Consider the following 22,035-nt stretch of genomic DNA (forward strand, 5'->3'; position numbering starts at 1 on the left):
TGGTCTCCAGATTGCAGAGCTACCCTAGGCCCAGCCCGAACAAAAACAAGTCGATTTACGCGTGCCGCCGGCCACTAATGTTCGCAGTGGCGATGGTCAAATTTCCAATAACTCCCCGGAGTCCTCGCGTGCAAATTTCTTGTGTATTTCCATGCTTGGGCCGCGTGTTATGCTATGTCCAGTGTTTCCACGGAGAGACCGCCTCTACGTAGTACTACTTCGTTGAGACAGCTGGTCAGTCTGGAGCTAGTGACCTCTTGACCACCCAACGACAAGGCGCATCAAGGACGGTATGTAAGTATGTACTTAAGTACGAAGAATATGTCATCTATACTTCCTGCATGCATTTATTACTTTAAGGCCTATAAAAAACGACTTGGTGCGAGTTGAGCGTGCCACAGAAAATGATGCTGTCTCAAAAAAAAAAAAAAAAAGGCTCGCGGTGAAATACTCCGTTTTGCATAGCATCTTGTATGTCTGGTATTCCCCCTCCCCCCACCTCTTTGCCGATCTTGTCGCGAGTCCCTCGTAAATTGTGGTGGAGCAGTGATCTCTTGAACTGGGGAGACTCGAGCAGGCCAACCCCAAGTTAGCAGGCGGGCCGTCTTGTCTCAGCAGTACCACGGGCGGTGAACCAGTCAACGTGCCTGGCTGTTTGGTGCGAAGTCTCCTTTTATTAACCTGTCAACTGTGGACGATTCATGAGCCCGAGACGCCACGGACCAGGGACTGGAGGCAATATTCATGCGCGTCAGGGAAGCATAGCATGAACATAAACAGTCCAAACTGCTGTCGGGAAAGCTCTGGAAACAATCAAGGCAATGTTCCCTGCCAAATGCCAGGCTGTTCCAGCATAAAGTATTGACTGAAGTACTGCCGGGCATTACTTGTCAATCACTAAGTAATTCTAAGTGGTAGTAATCAGCAAACTGTGCCGCTGAACGACGTCAAATATTCCACAACCCACACATCCAACAGCCATAAACACAATCCACCACCCTCTCACACCCCATGCAAGATCCCCATCTCATCCATCCCTCCAATCCGCGACCCCGTTGCATCAACGCTATCCGTCTTCGCACTGATCTGCTTCCTCTAGTCCCGTCCCCCCTAACTGTACATACCACAGACACAGACAGAGTCACAATCGCAATTGCTAGATGTTCTTGTTAGATTATTGCAACCAGAGCACCTCAAACACCGACCGGGCCGAGTCATCGAGCTTCAATCTCAACCCGTGACGTCGCCTTTGCCCCCTAGCCATGCGAACGCGCCACCTGTCTGTTGCAACCCTCTCCAGTTCAAGCTAGATGAGGCACCTCAGCCAACTTGCCTACTGCCGCTAGCTTGTCGCCTTGTCACCCTGACTCCTGTCCGCTCATCTGCCCTGTCGAGACGAATCCCAAATGTCGTGGGACTTGCTTCAGAGATTTATCGAATCCGACGTCTTCAATTCGAATCCCTTTCTACCAGTCTCATACCTTTCGTGAGTGCCGCTCGTGTCCCTCGTGCTATCGAAGCACCTCCTCCGCCGCGCGCTGCTGTATTCCGTCTTCTCCAACTGTAGCATTCAGCTGACCTGCGTCACCTTTCCACAGGCGATACGCTGACCATGTGGGCATCCATTATGTTCTGTGCCAGAAACTGCGGCAATTCCCTTACGAGGATATCGAGTTCTTCTTGCCGCAGCTATGCCACCTTATAATCAGCGTCGATAATGAATCAATGGCCCTGGAGGAGTTTCTGCTGGATTTATGCGAGGAATCCGTGACTGCTGCTCTGCTGGTACGTGACCTACCCGACGCGACCGTAACCCGGTGGACGAATCGAACTGGGCCCAAGTCCAAACTAACGACGTTTTCCAATTGGATTATACAGACTTTCTGGCTCTTCCAGACGTACCTTTACGATCTTTCCTCGAATCCGCAGACCGGAGCTTTTCAAACCTGCCGGAGAGTATACAACAAAGTCCAGCACATTGTCTTTGGATTGGCAGATAGAGCACGGCACGAGAAGATCAAGGAGAATGTCTTGCCAGTGACTGTTTTGTCCAGCTTCGTCCTCGCCAGTGTTGCGATGCCCATGATTCCGAAGTGGGCGGGACCACTTGCGGTTGCACAGGCTCGGAAGCCTCAACCTGTTACCGAGCTTATTCCCGAAACCGACGAGCCTGCCAAAACTCCAACGAGAGCACAAACTGTAACGGGAGCGACGTCAAAATCTAGACGGGCTAAAGACGCTAAAAACCCAATCGCGTCCTTGCCTGGTGCTAATGGCCTCAAGGATGGTCGCCCTTCTCCCAGAAGCGTGCCTCATTTGCCCACATCAACCCCATTACAGAAAAGCAGAATCGTTTCTGAATCTAAACGACCGTCGGCGTTGGAGTTGGGATCCGTGGAAGCCCGACTCAGCTCTGCTTCATTGCCCCTACCTTCACCACAAATGACGAGCCGTCCTTCGACTCCCGTGTCGGCTGGATTAACACTTCGATCAAACGAAAGCGGTATCCATCGGCGACACTCGCACAACACCAAGGCTGTTCCCGATCCTGCCGATCTGTCCCAAACTCATAAGACGAAACTTTTGCGCCAGCATTACTTCCGCTCCCAAACCCAATTCCTGACTGCCCTCGAGGGCATATCTAACCGCTTGGTAATAGTTCCTAAGCAAGCGAGGATGAGCGCCTTGCGTGCTGAGTTGGCGCTCATTGCACGGGACTTGCCTGCCGAGGTTGACGTTCCTGTAATCTGCCCTCCGACCTTGGTCAATGGATCGCCTGGAAAGAGTCGCCATCACAGAATAGTGCGACTCAATCCTGCGGAGGCAACCGTCTTGAACAGTGCTGAGAAAGTGCCATATCTCATGATGGTAGAAGTTCTCAGAGAAGACTTCAGCTTTGACCCTGACACACCGGATAACCATCGACTTCTCACCAAACTATTAGATTCTAGTGGCAAGGCGCGCCGGCTTTTTGACTTATCATCCGAGACCCCAAAAATTATGCCAGTTGCACGAACACCTGAACCCGTTGTCGACAGCGTTTTTGAACCCACTTCTGGGGATTTGGGAAGCTCGCCTTTGCTAATGCCAGAAGATGACACGTTCTCCAGACCAATGACGAAGCACCATCAAGTCCATACCTCGCAGCGATTGTCAAGTGGAGCTACGACCTCTTCTACGACGCTGGATGCTGCCACTCCTCGTACATCAGGGCAATCGACATCAAGATCCAGCAGTCCAGGATCGAGGCGCAAGATGACTCTCACCTTGCCAAGGAATGCCTCTGCAGATCAGCCTGATTTCTCGGCCCTTGCGACTCATATGCGAACCGCATCTCAGATGCTTGCGCAACTTGATGCAACGAGTGGAAAGCGGCCTAGACAAGAAGTTGCTGCCATTCGTGCCAAGATAATTGCGAGTATGCAAAGCCTGGAAGAAAAGAGCTTCGACATGGACGAGCAAGGACCGACTTTTGACACCATCATTGCCAAGACAAATGCAGGCGCACCTTCAACGGGTAACCCGGATCTGGAAGAGGACGCCTCCATTGACCCGGCGATAAATGCTAGTGCAGGCAGGGAGCGAATGGAAAATGACTTCAAGACGGGTGGTGTTCAACGTCGTGGTGACCGTGACGACCCAAGTGCAGCCGTTTTTGGTGAGGCATGGGAAGCCAAAAAGGAACGTATTCGGAAGTCCTCCCCCTATGGCTGGATGAAGAACTGGGATCTCGTGAGCGTCATTGTCAAGACTGGTGCCGACTTAAGACAGGAAGCCTTTGCTTGCCAGCTGATCGACGTTTGCCACAAAATCTGGTTGGATGCTGGAGTCAACGTTTGGGTCAAGCTGATGCGCATATTGGTTACGGGCGAGTCATCGGGTCTGATTGAGACCATTACCAACGGCGTGTCGCTCCACTCACTGAAGCGAAGTTTGACTCTTGCCTCAATTGAGTCCGGGCAGAACCCTCGGCATCGAATTGCCACCTTGAAGGACCACTTCGTAAAGGCTTTTGGCCAGTCAGATAGCGAGCCGTACAAAGCAGGTGTGGATGCCTTTAAGCGATCCCTCGCGGCCTACAGCGTCATCTCATATGTCTTGCAGCTCAAGGATCGGCACAATGGAAATGTTTTGATCGATAGTGAGGGGCATATTATTCACATTGATTTTGGCTTCATGCTGTCGAATTCTCCTGGATCGGTTGGCTTTGAGGCGGCGCCATTCAAGCTTACACACGAGTATGTGAATGTACTAGGGGGCTTGAACTCGCCAGACTACGATGACTACAAAAGGTTATGCAAGCAGGCATTTCAAGGTAGGCTCTCCGATGCGTTTGCTTTGACCCAATGTTGCTGTATTCTTACGTGTAGTAGCTCTCCGACGCTCAGCCGACAATATCATCGACCTGGTGGCTATGATGGGTCGAGATTCGAAGATGCCCTGTTTTTCTGTGGGCGTGGCTCAAGTGACAAATACCCTGAGGCAGCGTTTCCAGCTGCACTTGAGTGCCGATGAGGCAGAGCAGTTTGTTGAGACGGACTTGATTGCCAAGTCATTTGGAAGCTATTATACTCGTCTGTAAGTCTTTTGATGTATGGGGTAACCACGTCTGATTTGCTTGCTAATAAAGTTTATTTCAGCTACGATACCTTCCAATATAGAACTCAGGGCATTTACTAGCCAGCAAAGACTTTCCTGTGTTTCCTCTTCTCTTCTCTTTTTTCTCTTTTCTTCTCTTTTCTTCTCCTCTCCTCTCTTCTCCTCTCTTCCTTCTTTCAATAGCAAAGAAGATATGCGAGTCCGTTCCAAGCCCAGGCGGCATCTCTTCTGAAATTTAGTACGGGAGGCTGTGTTGCCAGGGAATGTAGCGTACACAACGGCATATTTGGGAATTTTGTTTATATCTGCTGCATTGAGGCATTTGAGCGGCGTTGACATAGGGTGAACTTATGATTAGATGGCGGCACGCAAAAATGGAAGGAGACGGGACACTTCCGAGTGAAGTGGACGAGAAATCGACCCAAGGCACGAAGTAGTTGATCATATACAGCGCGGCGGTTTCTGTTCGGTCTCGTACTTTTTGAGGCACCACCCGCGAACATAAGACTATGATATAAAGACTTGTATGGCATGAGAAATATTCTAACACATGTTTTTGACTGATATGAGAAGTCGTCTTGCATATTTCGTCAGGGTGTCATGACATGGTGCTTCTGCACCCAGGCAAGCGCCCAGTTTGCCCGTGTCAAAAGTCATGGCCCTCGGTTCTGTGCATAAACGTACGCTGTAAGTACCTACCTACCCTAGGTACCTTGGTACTTGCGGAGCACATGGGACGGCAGGTACGTACCTGTACGCCAAATGCCCGGGTGAGTTTGTCGCTTGCGACGCAATCAGCAACCTCTGACTTGATGTGGCAGGCTGCACCTTCCTCAAAGCCATCACACCAGTTGTGGCCATGCGAGGCCAATCAAGAAATACGGCGGTGGGTGGTGGCCGGTGGGGAGCTTCAGCCGCCAAGTCTGTCAGTCCCGATGCTGAGCAGATTTGGAGAGAGCCGTTGAGCAGCAATCGGTACGACGTAAAGTTTATTGGCTTTCAGAATCCGACTATTCTGTGCTCTCTCGCCCCATACTCCGTACTTGGCATCCCATTTCCATCCTCTGGACAGTATATTTCATCGCGGCTTGCGCAGGCAGACAATACTCTGCTGAATAGACGTGCGGGCCCTTGCTATTTCATCATCCGCCCCGTCTTGGGAGTAGGGTTGGTTGGCCATGATGCACGCCGACCTGGCGCAAGGCGATAGATACCATTCTTCCGTATTGCTCTCCCTCTGCATGTCTCCTCTGCCTGTTTCCCGCGTCGCATCGCTGACTACCAAATCCGCTCTGCTTCATCACTCTCTCGCATGCAAATGAGCCTCGAACCTAACAAACCAGCTATGGGGGACCAGCAAAAGGATATTGCTCGCAGTACCAGCATTCCCGCCTCAAGTAGCAGCACTGTCGTCGGCGGCCCTACTGGCGATGGGGAGGCAAAGGCGACGCAGAGGGTCAAGAGGTGGGCCCCGAAAGTGCGGACTGGGTGTCTGACTTGTCGGTTAGTTTGCCATTCTCCTATCGCGTCGTCGTATTGCACACCGGACGAGGGTGTGTCGTATATTCGTCTATCCTGGCTTGTACTCTTTTGACAACTGAGCGACAAGGCTGACTGTTGAGGACAATGCAGGTCTCGTCGCGTCAAATGCGACGAAGGGAAGCCAGAGTGCTACCGATGTGTATCGACGCGGAGGTCATGCCAAGGCTATCAAGAACTCAGCTCCAGGGCGAGCAAAAACAACACCCAAGGTGCAAGACGCCGGGCCCGACGTGGTGCAGGACCGTCGCGGCCGCGCGGTGACCAAGATGGACTCAGTAGTAGTACCACCAACGCCAGCACAGTCGAAGCTCCCTTCAGCTTCGACCGCAGTCTCTCTGCGTCCTCGTCGATGAACCAAGGGCTAGAACGAGAATCCTCTTCCGAAACACATTCCACGGACCAAAATCTGTCGGACCTCTTGGGCGGGCTGAAGGTCAACGAGCAAGGCGTTGCACCGTACTTGCGACGCAAACCAGTCGGAGACGAGCCCTCGGCAGCTGATGACGACGAAGCTGGCGACAGCACAGATGATGAAGATGATGAGTCCGAATATCTGAATCTAGTTCTGCCCATGACAAAACTTCCTGGTCATAAACTTCAAATTCCCCCCGCGCTCATGCCTGCAGACAGCACCGCACAGCGATATTTCAAGCTGTACTTCGACAATGTTCACCCGTATGTTCCAGTTCTGGATGAGGTGGCTTTCTATCGCCAGTGGAATGCCCGCCGGGCGTCTATTTCCCCCTTAATATTGGAAGTCGTGTTTGCTATTGGAAGTCGGCTAGGTGAAGATTCTCCAAGAGTTAGCAACCAGTGGCTGGCTCTGGCTTCAAAGCACGCGGATGACTTCATGGATGTTCCCAGATTGAGTACCCTCCAAGCCCTTCTCATTCTCATCAAAGCTCGGGAAGTGGCTCCCAAACGGGGTTACTTTTACCGCTCGTGGATGATGATTAGCCAGTGCGTGAGAATGGGGAAAGATCTCGGCTTGGACGAACACTATGAGAATCATCAAGCAGGGGAATCTGGCATGTGCGACTTGAGTCCTGCTGAGTGCCAACTTCATACACGGCTCTGGCAGGTCATTTTTGTCGTTGAAGCAATGATTGGGAATCCTCAAGGCCGGCACGATTTATGTGTGAACGTTGAATCCGTTAACTTCGACGAACCATCACCAAACTCGGCAAGGTCTAGAATTGGGGATGACTACCAGAGCGAGTATACCGTATCTAGAGCCTTTACCTACCTGGCTCGTCTTGTACGAAATGTCCGAAATTTGAATGGCATATATTTGAGACTGAGGAAGGGGAAGGACTGGGGCACTCAACCCGAGTATCTGGCATTTGAGCCAAGCATGACCTCATTTCTCTCCAGCCTTCCTGCCGATCTGTTGGTTGAATATCCCGGAGACAATACATCGCCGCCCTGGCTACCATCTGCATTTCTGGGCAATCTACATTCGTACTATCACCTCTCTATCATATTGTTCCACCGAGGGGTTTTAGGATTTCTTGATCCCGTGGTGAACAAAACCCTTTGGAAGCGGCACATAATGACCTGTTACGACTCAGCAAGATATCTCTGCCGACTCCAAGAGGCAGTTAGGAAGCAATTCGGCATGGTAGGACTGCAAAGTATGCAACGTGGTTACAGCTTCACAGTGTATTCGGGACTCTCGTGCATAGTCCTCCATTTGGTGGCCATTGTCTCGCCGGACCCCGATTTGAACACTGGTGCTCGTGAGTATTTCGAGCGTTGCATGAGGTTGATGGAGGAAGTCATGCACGCGTGGTGGATGTCAGACTTACAGAAGCAAATCGATGCGTTTAGAGAGGCATTCTCTGCCGATCTAAGCAAACCGTTTGTCCTCAGACCAGATTTTCCAAACATTCGTCCGCGGCGATCGCCGTCAGATCAGCCAGATCAGCCATTTCCAAAAATAAAACCCGAGCCGGTCGACAGCGTGAGCTATCCATATGTCCAGGCAGCAACAGGTCAACAGGCAGAATCGCCTCTGTTAGACATGCCGCAGCACGACCTTGCAACCAGCGCCTCCACGCATCTAGAACCCCAGAATCTACAAATACAATCATCACCAACGCACTCCAACTGGAATACAGACCGCCTTTTCCAAACGTGGAACACGCTGTTTGGCCCACCGCCACAGCTAGAACCGTTTCCCGGCGCAGCTGTACCTCCACAAACTCCCTTACCTGCCATGGACAATTACACCTTTGCCAATGTTTCTTCTGGCCCTGCCAATGGTTTCCCTCTACCGGAAATGCAAGCCATGGGACCTTCCTCACAGTTGCCACATTTCGAAAATCCTCCTCAAGTCGGCTTGCAGCCAGAGGCGACGCAGCAGTACGCTGCCACTCCGATGCCGGGACTCTTCTCGCCCAGCATGTGGCAGAATTTGGCGGCGGCTATGTACGAAGACGGGCAGAAGCGCCATTTGTAGGAACACTGGAAGTGAACGTATTGGCTAAGGAAACGTGACCTGTTTTGTTGGGAAATTGACCATGTTCTTTGTAACGAGTGGGGAACTAGAATATTGGAATAACACGGAGACTGATACTGGGAGGAACGGTTTTGGCCAAGTATGTGTTGTAATTTTTTTTTTCAGAAGGGACTCTTTCGTGCTGCGTTGTTTTCTACGGAGTAGAGGGGCCATAAAGGAAAATTCGGCGTCATGGACATGTGCCAATCTGAGGAATTCGACTGAAATTCGAGGAATGATAATAAAAAGCACTTGTTGATTCAATTCTACTTTGTTGGCTACTCGATTGTCGCGTGGCAAGCACTCAGATACTAGAGTGTCGTTTGAATCCCCGGCATGTGCCACTGTCACATCCACGTTCGACCACAGCACAGCACAGCTAGATATTTGACCAAGGTACACACTAAAGCCTACAGTCATCCCGACACATTCAAACGTCATTTGCTTATTGCGTAGCCATGGAGGCTGAACTGACATGTCTGACCTGCTTGCCCAGAATTCTTGGTTGCAGCGTAGCTCACATAAAATCCAGCACAGAACCATTTCCGAAACCGCAAACTCGCCAACCAGCACCTACTATTATACACATTTATTGTTTTCCCGCCGGTGCCTTCTCCCCCCTGCGCGGCCCCCGAAACTTGTAAAAAGTGGGTGAGAAATGCTAGCCCCAGCGTCCACCTTCCCGCTCGGCTTCCAGACGACGCATGCGTTCCTCTTCGTCGGTGCCGTCGCGGGCCTCGCTGCGGCGACTGACTTTCCGGCCTTTGCGACTTGTGCTTTCGTCGGTGCCGTCGTCACGGCTGCGTTTGGAGCCGGCTATGGTTGCGAGACCAGCCATCCTCTGAGCTTCCTTAAGCAAACGCTCGCGGTTGCGGGCTTCGCGCTCAAGAGTATGAGGGTCAACGGGGGTGCCGGACTTGCTGCTCTTATCCCGACTGGTCTTCTCGTGGCTTCGTGGGTTCGGGCCACGGGAGGCAGAAGGTTGTTCGACGGGTGTTGATCGGCCGTCTGTTGAGCCCCTTCTACTGGTACTACCGTGCCTGTGATCTTTATCTCTGTCGCGATCGCGGTCCCGGTCACGGTCCCGATCACGATCCCTGTCCCTGTCCCTGTGTCGGTCTCTGTCTTTGCGATCCTTCTTATCTCTGTTGCGATCTCGGTCACGACGGCGTGTAGAGTCGTGATCCCGATCCCGATGGGATCGATGACGATCGTCATCACGACTCTTGGCCTTGTCCTTTTCCCTTTTGCTCTCATAGTCTCTGTCTCTGTGACCACGATGACTGCCCCTCTTAGAGTCGTCTGGGGAAACGGACCGGGATTTTTCACCATACTTGCTGTCTTTGGAATAATGCTGGTCATCGTCGTCGTCGTAGTGTTTTCTGCTACTGCGATGCTTCTTCCGGCGATGGGATTCATCGTAGCCATCCTCGTTGACAGACTCGGAGCGTTGTCGCCGGCGCCTGTGCGAGCCTTTGTGGCTTCGGCTTCGACTGCCGCTCCTGCTACGGCTCCTGGTGCTTCTTCCAGATCTGGAGCGTGAGCGGTCACGGCTGTGGGGCGGACTATCAACGTCATCTTTCTCACGTCTCTCGTAATCCTTGGACTGTTCCCTACTGTCGTGAGTATCATCGGGAGCAGCGTCTTGATCCTGTTCACGGTCATGGGATTCACTTTGGCTGCGAGATGTAGCTGCTGCGGGCCCAGTCGATGGTCGCGACATAGAGGGTGGCACTGGTTGCTGGGATTGGTTGCCAACTTGGAAACCTCTGGCTCGTAGGTGATGAAGACTAGTATTTGGTAGCCCTTGTCTCATAGCTTTGGGACCAGTTGGGGCATTGATAGGCACATCTGGAGCTGATAAGACTGAACGAATGGCTCCAGACTCGCCCTGGGGGGCCATATTGCTGCTTGCTTCAGCAGCCTGAGTGTCACGGGATGATGGCACGTCAGATTGAGCCTGTGGAGCGCTGGCATTTTCGCCTTCTTGTGTTCCATGGTCTTCTCCCTGGGCGTTATCTTGCTTGGAGTCATTCTCTGGCACATTGGAACCGCCGGATTCGTCGTGTCCATGGGTCTCGACCAGACCCTGGCCCGGATGACTGTGACCACCATGTTGTGAGTACTGTCCGCTCTGATAGTTGGGCATGTTGTTGTACTGGTAGCCTCCTCGACCGTAGCCGCCGTAGTAGCCACGGCCACGGCCGCGACCGCGTCCGAAATTATTGCGGCGATAGTCATTGAAATGACCATAATTACCTTGATTGTAGCCTGTCTGGAATCCCGAGTTGAAATTCCCAAAATCACCATTGCCCATGCCAATAGCATTTTGATTGTAATTACTCTGGTCGTAATTCCACGACTGCGAACCGTTCCAGTTATTATTATTGGAGCCTTGTCCAAATCCTCCTCCAAACCCACCTCCCATGCCGTTCATGCCCATGCCTTGAAAACCACCGTTCATGTACATGTTCTGCATTGTCATCGGGTCCATACCCATTCCCGGCATGCCTGACGCAGAAGAGTTAGCAAGCTGACTATAAAGACAACAGGACGAAACGAAAAAACATACCCATCATTGGGAAGTTGCCCATTCCATTTTGCATGGCCATCATCATCTGCATCTGATTAAAGTCACCAGAGCCTGAGAACATCATGTTGGATATGCCGCCGTTCATCGATTCGGATCCGTAATTTTCGTCGTCGTTACCAGCTTGATCATCGACTTCCTCAGCCTCGTTCTCTCCTCGCGCCTCAGCTTCGTTTGCGGTTCGTGGCTCATGAACGCCGCCTTTTGCAGACGCACTGTCTACTACGCCTCCAAAGTCGGCCCGCGCTGCTAATTCATTATTGACAGAGATGTCCGCCTTGCAAAGTGTTAGTTGATTCCTTGGAAAGTAGCCGTATGTACATCTTTTGCTCAAACGTACCTGTTCGTTTTGCTGCGCTCTTTCTGGCACGACATCGTCTGTCGCATGTGTGCCCACTTCTTCTTGAACACTACTATGGCGTTCCTTGATTTGCGGTACTGCAGAAGCGGAATGTTCGACCTTGCTACCAGGAGGCTGTGTCTCTTCGGCTGGCTCTGCGGTCGTGGTCTCTTTCGGCCGGCTAGCCTCCCGCTTCTTCTCGGCTGTACGCAAAAATACTTTGATAGTGGTTCTCAGGGACTTGTTGGGATTGCAGTCCTCGGCTGACAGAGGCGAGTGCTCGCAAACAGGGCAGGAGGGCAGGAGGTTTGATTGACCTGGTCTACTTGTTAGAGAACGGTGCGTTGCACAAGAGAATAGAAGTCGAGGACATTCGAAAACTAACATGTTTCGCATATGGCTTGCTCACAGCAAGGTAACCGAAAAGCGTTTACTGCAAGCTTGCTGCAGATTGCGCATCGCAACTTTATGGGAATGTCATCCGGCGACAGAGAGCTTCAAAACCCAGTTAGCTTTTGGATATGAGTATTCCCATTTCAAAATATCCTTCATCATACCGTATGAGCTCAGCCTGAGCCTCAGAAATGGACGAGGCCATGCCGTCGACATCCAGGTTGAACAGTCCTACCGTGACTGCATCGGGGAAGGACCGAGATCGCAAATATAAACGTCCTCGCCGTGGTGATTGCGTAATTTAAAGAAGGATAATTGGTGCTGAAGAAGTGCTTTATATTTGACCACTTCGAGTTGGCGGTGGTCGCCGTGAAATGCAGCTTTTCAACTCATGAAAAGTTTGGATAAAAAAAAAAAAATACTCGACATCTGTTAGGAAATCGACTTGAAGTTTCTGCTTTGAATGAGGAGTTTGGCGCTCTTCTTTTAGAAAAAAGTGGGCCAGCCTGTGAAATCAACAGCAACTCACGTGATCATCCGTTGGAAGAGGTTGACAGGGACCACATCTTCACAGCCGTTTTTGGGGCTGACAAGGCATGGGAATGGGCTGGGGGATAATCTGAGCGAGGATGCTTTTTTTCTGTTTATTTGAATGAGCTGGGGTTGATGTGAGCTCATGGTTTTTCTGGATGGTAGAGTTGGCTGTTGTCGCACTTCCAGCCAGGTTGGCAGAGATGTACGGATGTACTCCGTACCACCACATGAAGATGAGCTTTTGATTTTTGTTAGAAAAGTCGATAAATGCTCAAAACCTCAATTGGATTGAGAGGCCGCCAACAAAATACATGGAAACTCTTGCAGTTTCATAGTGATCATCTTGAAGATCATTCAGTCCAACAACGTGGGCCCCGTTGATTGTCATAGTTTCAAATTTCCAGCGACTGTCTGTCTTTTTTGCCCTCCAGGCCGACGACGCTGTGATAGGAGCGACTATAGTCAAATATCTAGATAGACAACAAAGGTAGGATGAATAAACACAAGAATGATTCCCAGTACGTAAAAGTAAAAGAACAACGTTTGACTCCGAATTGCACGCCTTTGCATCAGACACCATCAATTAGCCAGCACAAAGCAGAATAATAGAACTCGAACAATTCCCTGCCTGCATACTTGACCCAATAGTCTCACAGCGCCCTATAACTAACAAGCGCATCCATCCTTTGCACCAGCATCCCTGGGACCACCCAAGTTGACTCTCTGCTCTTCGCCGGCTCGATTGGCAGTACCGGCGGCGCCGGGGCCTCTGGCTGACTTCAAGGACGTTTCGGGGATGGCATTGGCAATGGCGGTAAACACTTCCGTAACGTTGTGACCAGTCTTTGCGCTAGTCTCGAAGAACAACAGGCTTTCCTCCTCAGCGTATGCCTTGGCCTCTTCTGTTGAGACCTTGCGGGCGTCGCCTGACTCCTCACCATCTTCAGCAGCTTCATTTCCAGTCGCAGAGTCGCTAGCCAGATCTAGCTTGTTTCCGACAAGAGCGATGACAATCCCGGGCGATGCTTGCCGTTGCAGCTCGGCAACCCAGTGCTTGGCTTTGATGAGAGATGTAGGCTTGGTAAGATCGTAGACGACAAGGGCGGCTTGGGCATTTCGATAGTACATGGGCGCCAGAGAAGCGAAGCGCTCCTGGCCGGCGGTATCCCAGATTTCGAACTTGATGGTGCGAGAAGGAAGATTACATTTTTGTGTCAAGAACGCAGCTGTAGGGACGGACATGTGGTGTTAGCTGGCTAACTGTTGCTACAGGCGACTTGCAAATTATTGCGCATGCTACCGTTCCGTAGATGACGGATCAACTGACCTCCAATAGTGGGCTCCTTGTTCTCCTGGAAGTCGTTGTTGACGAATCGAAGGACCAACGAGGACTGAGTCGCGGCAATTAGCATAATGAAGCAAGGCAGGGTGGCGGCGGGACAAGATCAAGTCTACCTTTCCAACAGCAGCCTCGCCGAGAAGAACCAGCTTGACGCTGCTGCTCGGTTTCGGAGCATTCGCAGAATCGGCCATCGTTTTGCTGCTGGTCGAGACTGACTGCCTTCGTGGGTGTTGATTGCTGGATAGTTTGCAACGAATAGGTGTATGCAGCAGGCTAACTCTCAGGCGACCGAGGGGTATGGCTGGCTGAAGGTAGTGGGAGAGAATCCAGCTATGTTGGGGTGGGCGTTAAGGCGTTGAAGGTCAGTTGCAAAGGCTGCAGTTGGACGCAGAGCGATGACGACGAGGTGTCGAGGTGCCGATGATGCAGCGCCTCCAACACGCCAGGCAGATGATAGTACCAGAGAGGCCGAAAGAGCTTGCCTTGTCGCCTGCTTGCGTGCTTCCTACGTATTGCCCAGTAACCTTAAGATACATGCATCAGCCTCAGCACACGCCCTGGTAGTGTCTCGCGGGGCGCTGTTGAGCTTCTAGTGGACGCAACACCCTGTACACATAAGTACACCCTTGTGCGAGTACGGAGGTACTTGGCACCACCGCAGTTCTCAAGTGCTGTCGAAGCTGAACTCGGCGACTGTACCCGCAGCGGCAGAAAAATGTTCACCGCCAAAAATTCTAGACCTGGTGCGGACCTCATCAATGCTGCGTCGGCAAACTCTACATGCTAGTAGTACAATCATTCAGCCTACACAATTTGGGATAATCGACCGACCGGAATCTCCATAAAGCGCTATTATGGCCTTGGGAACAGAGGGCCCGTCCAATGGCCCGAAACCGCCCAAACGCAATCTCTTGGATGACGGCGATTCCGACTCTGATGGAGGCGCTCAGTTAGAAAAAAGCGACTTAAAGGTTAATGAAGAATATGCCCGTCGCTTCGAATATAACAAGAAGCGTGAAGAGAAGCACAAGCGTAAGTAAGCGGCCCTTGTATCCCTTGTATTTATATCTGTTCTATCCCACCTGCCTCAAGGCCGTGCCTCAAGCTAACTTATCGAAGTGGAAGAGAAGTTCAAGAACAGTGGCAAGGGCCAGGATGATGATGACGATGAATCATCATCATCATCTAATGAAACCGAAGACGAAGATGGTTTCCTAGCCACCGAAGACTTGGACGCTCAGATCTCTGCCACTCTACATGCCATTCGAAACAAGGACCCGCGGTTGTATGACAAAAACTACAAGTTCATAGACCTTCCCGATGAGGACACGGCGGGGACCAAGGAAAAGAAAGAAAAGCCCGTGTTTCTTCGAGATTATCACCGAGAAAAGCTCCTACAAGGAGCTGCAGCTACCTCCGACGGCGAAGAGGACCCTGTTCCGCAAACCTACGCCGAGGAACAGGACGCCCTCAGGAAGAGTATTGTCTCAGAGTTTAACACTGCTGGAGCAGTGGATGACTCTGATGACTCCGACTCCGATGGTTTTATGAAGAAGAAAGCACCCGCCGAAATAGAAAAGACCGAAAATGGCGTCCACCCTGCGCGAGCGGCTGCCCTGAAAATTTCTGACCTGGACATAGTCAATGCTGATAAGGACCCTGAAACATACCTCTCCAACTTCTTGTCCGCCAGAGCCTGGATACCAGAGGAAGGAGGACGCTGGAAAGCTTTCGAATCAGATGAAGGGGAGGATGATGATCGAGCCGATGAGTTCGAACAGGCCTACAACATGCGATTCGAGAACCCAGAAAAGAGCAACGAAGTCCTCCAATCTTATGCACGTGATTTTGCTGCTGCGCGATCGGTCAGAAGAGAGGAAAAGACCGGCAGACAGCGTCAAAGAGAAATAGAGAAGCAGAAGAAGGAGGAGGAAAAGCGCCAGAGACGCGAAGACAAGGCCCGCTTGCGCAAGCTCAAGCTCGAAGAGACCGAGGAGAAACTCCGCAAGGTCAAGCAGGCGGCTGGTGCCGTTGGCAAGGAGTTAACGGAGCAGGAATGGATGAAGTTTCTTGACGAAGCATGGGAAAATGACAAGTGGGAGGAAGAAATGCAGAAGCGATTTGGCGACGACTATTACGCTATGGAGGATAACGCCACTGCAGCATCTGATGGCGGGGACGATGATATCGAGAAAAAGAAGAAGAAGAAGAAGCACGCAGAGAAGCCCAAGTGGGACGACGACATTGACATCAAAGACCTCATCCCCGACTTTGAAGTTGAGGACCAAGCCAAGCTCCGCATCAGTCTCAGCGACGAAGACGACGAAAATCAAGATTCCGATGCGCCTCCCTCTAAAAAGCGAAAAACATCAGAACACAAGCGCGCCCGCCTCGAATCCCAAAAGCAAGCCCGCAAAGAGCGTTTCAAGCTAGAAGCCCTCGTCGATGCCAAACTTGAACTCGACAACCACGAGCTCCTTAGCTCCAACTCCGGAATGACCTTTAGGTATCGCGAAACGTCCCCGCAATCATTCGGAATGACGGCTCGAGACATCCTCCTCGCCCCTTCGGACAAGGATCTGAACCAGTTTTTCGGCCTCAAGAAACTCGCGCCCTTTAGAGATCCTGAGAAGAAACATCGTGATAAGAAGCGTCTTGGTAAGAAGGCACGTCTCAGAGAGTGGCGAAGAGGTACATTCGGAAAGGAGTTTGAGAAGGAGGGGCCTACGTATGGGTTTGAAATGGTCATGGATGAGGAGGATGTCATAATGGATGGAGTACCTGACAAGGCCGTTACGGGCGAGTCCGTACATGTGGTTGGGGATGTTGGCGCTAGAAAGAAGAAAAGAAAGAGATCCAAGGGTAAGAAGAAGGGAGGTGCCGTGGAAGCCGAGTAAGTGGTGTCTGTTGGGTATAATTTCAAAAAAGGGGCGGCTGAAAGGAAATGCGTATTAGTTCATCATGACACGGCATATAGATTGGCGTAATGATACCTCTTTGTACTAACAAGAAGCAGCCAGGTGATTTGCGTTTTTTTGAGGATAAAAAACAAAGCAAGGATTAACGTGTTCCCTATTCATTTACATGTAATTACATTATATTTGGTTTTCGGGTATATCGATCAGATGCAATGCACCCCCGCATTTTGGATATACACCACACCATGTCGCACCGGACGCCGCGTGTTGTGAACCATGCATATACATAATACATTCCTGCTGCCCTTTTGTCAACCCTGGAAGTCTCTGATCCATCTATGCTCCGAGAGAAAGGCCCAATGACAATGATAATAAAATACAAATCGCTCCTCGTATTTCGCAACCAGCCCAGCCGAAAATGTGCATTCGAAGACGAATGTAAAAGAAGAAAGAAACTTCGAACGTGAACTCGATCCGAACCAGACCCATTTTTCGTGGATATGCGCCGCTAATGCCTCCCTAGCTTTGTCATGGTGTTGCCAAAGCAATGATGATAGTCCCCATGTCAGACCTAAAAGTCGTCTATCTGTGCATCAAACACTGGCGATGATACACCCTCCTGCTGATCTTCAATATGTAGTGTTCCTCTTGTTGCTTCCGTGCCTGTTTCCATCCCACGCGGGAAAGGAAACATATCAAAGAAAGCCACATCAAGTGTGACAAATGAATAATATGCTCGACGGCTGGCTACACCAGTGATCGGTGATAATCAAACTGCAACAATGTAAGCAAGACTACAATGTGTGCCGTAAGCCATCCATTGCATTAGGCATCGTCATACCATTGGTTCCAAACATGGAGCCAAATAGATCCATGGCAGGGTTGCTTCCAGTCTCCCCTTGGCCAGAAGGATTCTGTACACTTTGTGACCCAGGCGGCTCCATGCCAGCAAAAGGCATAAACCATCCGGGGGGAAGGTCACTACCTGTAAATGCAATCAGCCCGGCAGCACCAATCTGGCCCTGGTTTTGAGGCTGTTGTGGGAGATCTTGCCCACTATCTATCTTCAGGGGACGTTGATCCGGATTTGGCATCTTGGCTTGACCCTTGGCATGCCAGTTTGGTGTGCTGCCATCCATCATACTCTGATTACCGGGAGATAATGTGTATCCATAAGAAACCTGCCCGTCTAGGTTCTGTGACATCTCGTTGGATTGCTGTCCCATACTGCACATCTGTAGTATATCCTGTGAGAAGTATGGAGACTGGCTGGAGCCTTGCCGAGGGAATGACGTGACTTGCACAGGGCTCATTGGAGACATTGTCGTGTAGGATTGCGCCTGGGTCTGAGACAGCCCAACGGAATTGAATGCCGCCGCACCAGATCCGCTCGTCTGGCCACCCAAGGATACTGGGGCTTGCGGTGAGGCGGACATCTGTGTCTGAATTCTCAGGGGACCTCCAGTATGTTGTCCTATACCTGATTCAACGGACTTGTTGCTATCTTGCCGGCTGATGAGAGCATCACTAGTATTCTTTGAAGGCTGCTTGCGCTTGATACCAGGGCCCTGAGAAGCAGCTCTGCCCTCCGTACTGGATGGAGAAGCTAAACTAGTGAAGAAGTCTTCGACAGATTGCAGCTCTGGTTTCTGTTCCAATACAGCGTCTTCACCCTTGTCTCTTCTTCGCTGATATGTAGGTTCTGCAACATCGAACTCACTAACCCCGTGAGGATATCGGTTGAACCAGTCTGAATACTGTAAAATTGGCCATGATGTAGATCCTTGTGCACCAAGCCTCCCACATCGTGATGCCTCCAAGGCATTTCTGTACTGAGTTCGAATATTTTCCACCATCCAGTGGAACATGCCCCAGTATCGCATCGCTTTTCGTAGGAACTTGATGCTGATGCCGGCATTAACCTCAGCAGTCGCCTTGACTGCTGCATTGCCAGAGAATATTGCTAGAATGTGAATATTGGTGGCGGAGAAGGCACAGTAGCCTGCAAATGGAGCCGTCACATTGCACTTGGCATGTTCAGCATCCCGTAGCATCTCAGAGATCCGATTCGCAGCCACAACCGTCCTGGCACTGCCTTGTGCCAAAAATTCGGGGGGAGCGTCATTACCACCCGCGTTATTTGCCCAGGCAATAGGCGCCTTATGAAGGAATAGTATATTTTGCTGAATTGACAGATGCATTAGTAAAAACTGGCTGGCTGTTTTCTCAGTCGAGTGCAAGCTCAGGTTGTCTGTAGAATATTGCAGCGAATCGGGAAGCGTACGCTGCAGTTCGTCTACTTGTTGGACCAGACTCGTATAGTTTGACGTCTCGCTCCACAAGGGGTATGAATCCATCTCTTTCCCACCTTGGTGGAGATATGCAACGATACGACCCCAGATGGCTATAGCGCGAACTGTGTACGCCGCAACGCCCATGTGTTCCTTGGCCTGGACATTGTGCTCGCTACCTGGAGAATCAGAGAGGGGCGAGGAGCCATCGAGACACTCTGTTTGGGCCGGCATATCTAGCTGAAAATAACTTTCCTTAACAGGAAGTTGGATCTTGATAGACTCTTCCTTGATAAAAGTAGGTCGATCAGAGCCGGAAGAGTTAAAACGGTCCATCAAGAAGCATGCCCACATGATGCGTCGTCGAATTTCGCGGTCGATGAAGCTGAGAGGTGTCTTATTGCCCCGTCTGGATGGGTCGAATTCCAAGTCCTTGTGAAGCTGAAGAGCGAACGCCATGCGGATTGCTTGGCCGCCCAATGCCCAGCTACGCCCACCGTGACACGTTCCAAACTCGTGCAGGCCTAAGATGAGAAGACAAGTTAAGATAGTCGTATTCGGCCATTCATATCGCCTCGTACAGATGTCTCGGGCACATGATGCCCACTCCTCACCTCGTAGAAAAGGTCTTGCGTCGGGGCGAATATTGGAATGTGGCGCAAAACGTGCGGCTACAGCACAAACGGAAAGAATCAGTACGGGGGGGAGAGTATTGTTCCTGTCTCAGATGCGTTAGTATGCAAAATATCCTTCTATGGTGGAATACAGAGGCGATTCCAGGCAAAAACTAACTTCAACTTGCGCATATAACTTGGTTTGTGAAGCAGATGGTACGCTTGGCCATAGACATTGTCGAAAAACACTTCTGCAAGATGTTCTTGAACCTCTTTCGACGGAAGAGCATCAGTGCCTTCCTGAAACAACAAGTTCTCGTCAGACTCGCCGTCGTCTGGGGACGGGGACGCATCGTCGACCCCATCGCCTCTGGCCTTGACTCTGGGTGGTCCTTTTGCCCACGCTTCTAGATCAGCACCAAAGGCCTCATCGGCGCCACGCTTTTTAGATGCCGTTTTGCTTCCTTGATTCGTGCCAGGAATTGCTGGTTTGACAACTGCTCGAGTAACGGCACATACTGTGTCTTGATCTGGCTTGGGGATAATTTTGATAATTCGGTCTTCCATCCGCTTCAGCCGCTTATCCAACATGGCCATGTAGTCTGTCCGTGGTGCAGCTTTTCGGGTTGTGACTTTATACACACAGGGAATGCGTGATCTAAGGCAATGCTTGCAAGCCGGCTTTTCTCCAGAGCAACGAATTTTCTTGCGTCGACAAGCAATGCAAGCGAGAGGTAGTCTCTTGCGATCCTTGCCTGCCTTTGTTTTCAGCTCGCTCCAAGCTGGTGGATGTCCTGCTTTATCATCCTTGTTCTTGCCTCCAAGATCCGTGCCATCAGCCCGAAGGTTCCCTGGCAAGCCAAATTCATCGGTTCCAGCATCTTCAAACGAATTATCAGCTGGGGAATTTCGATCACGTGTGACATCCTCTGTCATCTCCAAGCTAGCACTGCGGTCACTTGGCTCTGGACCAAAGGACGATCCGGGCAAGCCTGGCAGGGTAGCTAGTGAGTGTCCGACAGGAGTTCCAGCACCGCTAAGTCCATGAATATGGGGAAAATCTGGGTTCGGGGGATTACCAAAGCCAGCTTCCGGCATACCCATCATGGGGTCCTGGTCCGATAAGCCGCCGAAGGGAAAGGAAAAGTCAGGAAACGGAGAGCCGTCCATGATAACAGGCGAATTGCCATTTAAGGCTCCGGCGCTCTGGTTGTGATATATGCGGTGCGACGCGGCAGGGTCAAGAAGCGCTTGCTGAACATGCTGACCATGGTGTGAGTTGATGAGAGGCTGGCTGCCAGACATGATTTCGCAGGCGCCTTGATCAGGACACCGCTGAGCGGCTCCGATATAGCTATTGCCGGGCCGTGGCCAACCTAAGCTGTTTGCCAACAAGACAATTTCTCTTGTAGTTGAGGCCGAAACAATCGTACATGGGATGCCGATAAGACTCCTTCCACCTCTGCTATGTTGCAGATCCAAATGTCATTGGCCTGAGCCAGGAGCCCAGGAGGAGTACAATGCTGGTGTAGCCAGACGTCGGCGCCCACGACCTCGGCCGGGACAATAAATTAACATACAAGGTATAACCAGAGAGGACCGGTGGATGAGATGACGATCCAGAAGAAGGAAGTTGAAGGTAAGTAAAAGAGAGAACTGACTGCTCGCACTGACGGTCGACAAGTTTTCGGGGCGGAAGTACCAGTTTAAGTTTAAAGAATGGAGGGGACCGACCAGGACCGACCAGGACCAGACCGGTAGAAGAGCAAGCCACCGCTAGTATTCTGCAAATGGGACACCCCGACAGCCACGGAGACTGGAGACTGGAGACTGGCGTTTGGACGGAGCCGAGTATTGTATGTATGTAAAGGCCCAAGTGCCCAGGTGCAGCTCTCTGCGGCCTGGCGCAGGAGCCACGACCAGCACATTGGCAAGACGAAGTGACCAGCCCGGAGCAGCAGGACTCGGTAGGGCTCAAGTCTTGACGGCGGCCCAGTCAAGTCTTGACAAAAGCCATGGTCTGCCTGTCATAAGGCCAACGGTGCAAGTTTGCAAGGGTGTCATGGAGAGACATATCCTGGTTCTTCTGGGGATCCGGCTAGACCTGTTCTGGTGTAGCGGGCGGTTGAAGTGGGTCGCTTCCCAAGCTGCTGGGGTCTCATGCAACCGCCATGGAGGTTGGCACAGGCGGGTGAGTGGCCGGTGGTCAACCCGCTTGAACCGGTCCAGGACGACCTCGGGCCTCACATGGATGGCACTGCGAGAGTGGGGAGCGAATGGCGCGGCCTAGTTGAAGGCGTGCTCCTCCTGCCCGCATGGCCCTGTGCGCGTTGGCTTGATCAAGCATGCCAGAGACCAGGATAAGTCTACAC

General features: G+C 51.4%; 6 protein-coding genes across 6 annotated transcripts; 3 read left to right on the forward strand and 3 right to left on the reverse strand.

Moving 5' to 3' along the window:
• Positions 1–1,406: 1,406 nt before the first annotated feature.
• Positions 1,407–4,680, forward strand: pik1 (Phosphatidylinositol 4-kinase pik1; the record flags this gene model as incomplete). The annotated part of the gene is made up of 5 exons (XM_066131289.1): positions 1,407–1,486; positions 1,599–1,785; positions 1,879–4,315; positions 4,371–4,578; positions 4,641–4,680. 5 exons carry the CDS (start codon positions 1,407–1,409, stop codon positions 4,678–4,680), a joined length of 2,952 nt encoding a protein of 983 aa, XP_065987310.1.
• A 1,264-nt stretch (positions 4,681–5,944) lies between these two features.
• Positions 5,945–8,602, forward strand: G6M90_00g086510 (uncharacterized protein; the record flags this gene model as incomplete). Its single annotated transcript, XM_014686977.1, has 2 exons — positions 5,945–6,063; positions 6,232–8,602. The coding sequence occupies 2 exons, from the start codon at positions 5,945–5,947 to the stop codon at positions 8,600–8,602; spliced, it is 2,490 nt and encodes an 829-aa protein (XP_014542463.1).
• A 700-nt stretch (positions 8,603–9,302) lies between these two features.
• G6M90_00g086520 (uncharacterized protein) lies at positions 9,303–12,169 on the reverse strand (the record flags this gene model as incomplete). The annotated part of the gene is made up of 5 exons (XM_014686976.1): positions 9,303–11,152; positions 11,214–11,508; positions 11,572–11,888; positions 11,957–12,066; positions 12,129–12,169. 5 exons carry the CDS (start codon positions 12,167–12,169, stop codon positions 9,303–9,305), a joined length of 2,613 nt encoding a protein of 870 aa, XP_014542462.1.
• A 995-nt stretch (positions 12,170–13,164) lies between these two features.
• VPS21 (Vacuolar protein sorting-associated protein 21) lies at positions 13,165–14,031 on the reverse strand (the record flags this gene model as incomplete). Its single annotated transcript, XM_014686975.1, has 3 exons — positions 13,165–13,724; positions 13,826–13,889; positions 13,954–14,031. The coding sequence occupies 3 exons, from the start codon at positions 14,029–14,031 to the stop codon at positions 13,165–13,167; spliced, it is 702 nt and encodes a 233-aa protein (XP_014542461.1).
• A 663-nt stretch (positions 14,032–14,694) lies between these two features.
• kri1 lies at positions 14,695–16,737 on the forward strand (the record flags this gene model as incomplete). The annotated part of the gene is made up of 2 exons (XM_014686974.1): positions 14,695–14,872; positions 14,960–16,737. 2 exons carry the CDS (start codon positions 14,695–14,697, stop codon positions 16,735–16,737), a joined length of 1,956 nt encoding a protein of 651 aa, XP_014542460.1.
• Positions 16,738–17,552: 815 nt separating this feature from the next.
• Positions 17,553–20,968, reverse strand: G6M90_00g086550 (uncharacterized protein; the record flags this gene model as incomplete). Its single annotated transcript, XM_066131290.1, has 3 exons — positions 17,553–19,573; positions 19,631–19,767; positions 19,842–20,968. 3 exons carry the CDS (start codon positions 20,966–20,968, stop codon positions 17,553–17,555), a joined length of 3,285 nt encoding a protein of 1,094 aa, XP_065987469.1.
• Positions 20,969–22,035: the final 1,067 nt, after the last annotated feature.

The sequence above is a fragment of the Metarhizium brunneum genome, chromosome 5 (assembly GCF_013426205.1).
Source record: "Metarhizium brunneum chromosome 5, complete sequence".
NCBI lineage: Eukaryota > Fungi > Ascomycota > Sordariomycetes > Hypocreales > Clavicipitaceae > Metarhizium > Metarhizium brunneum.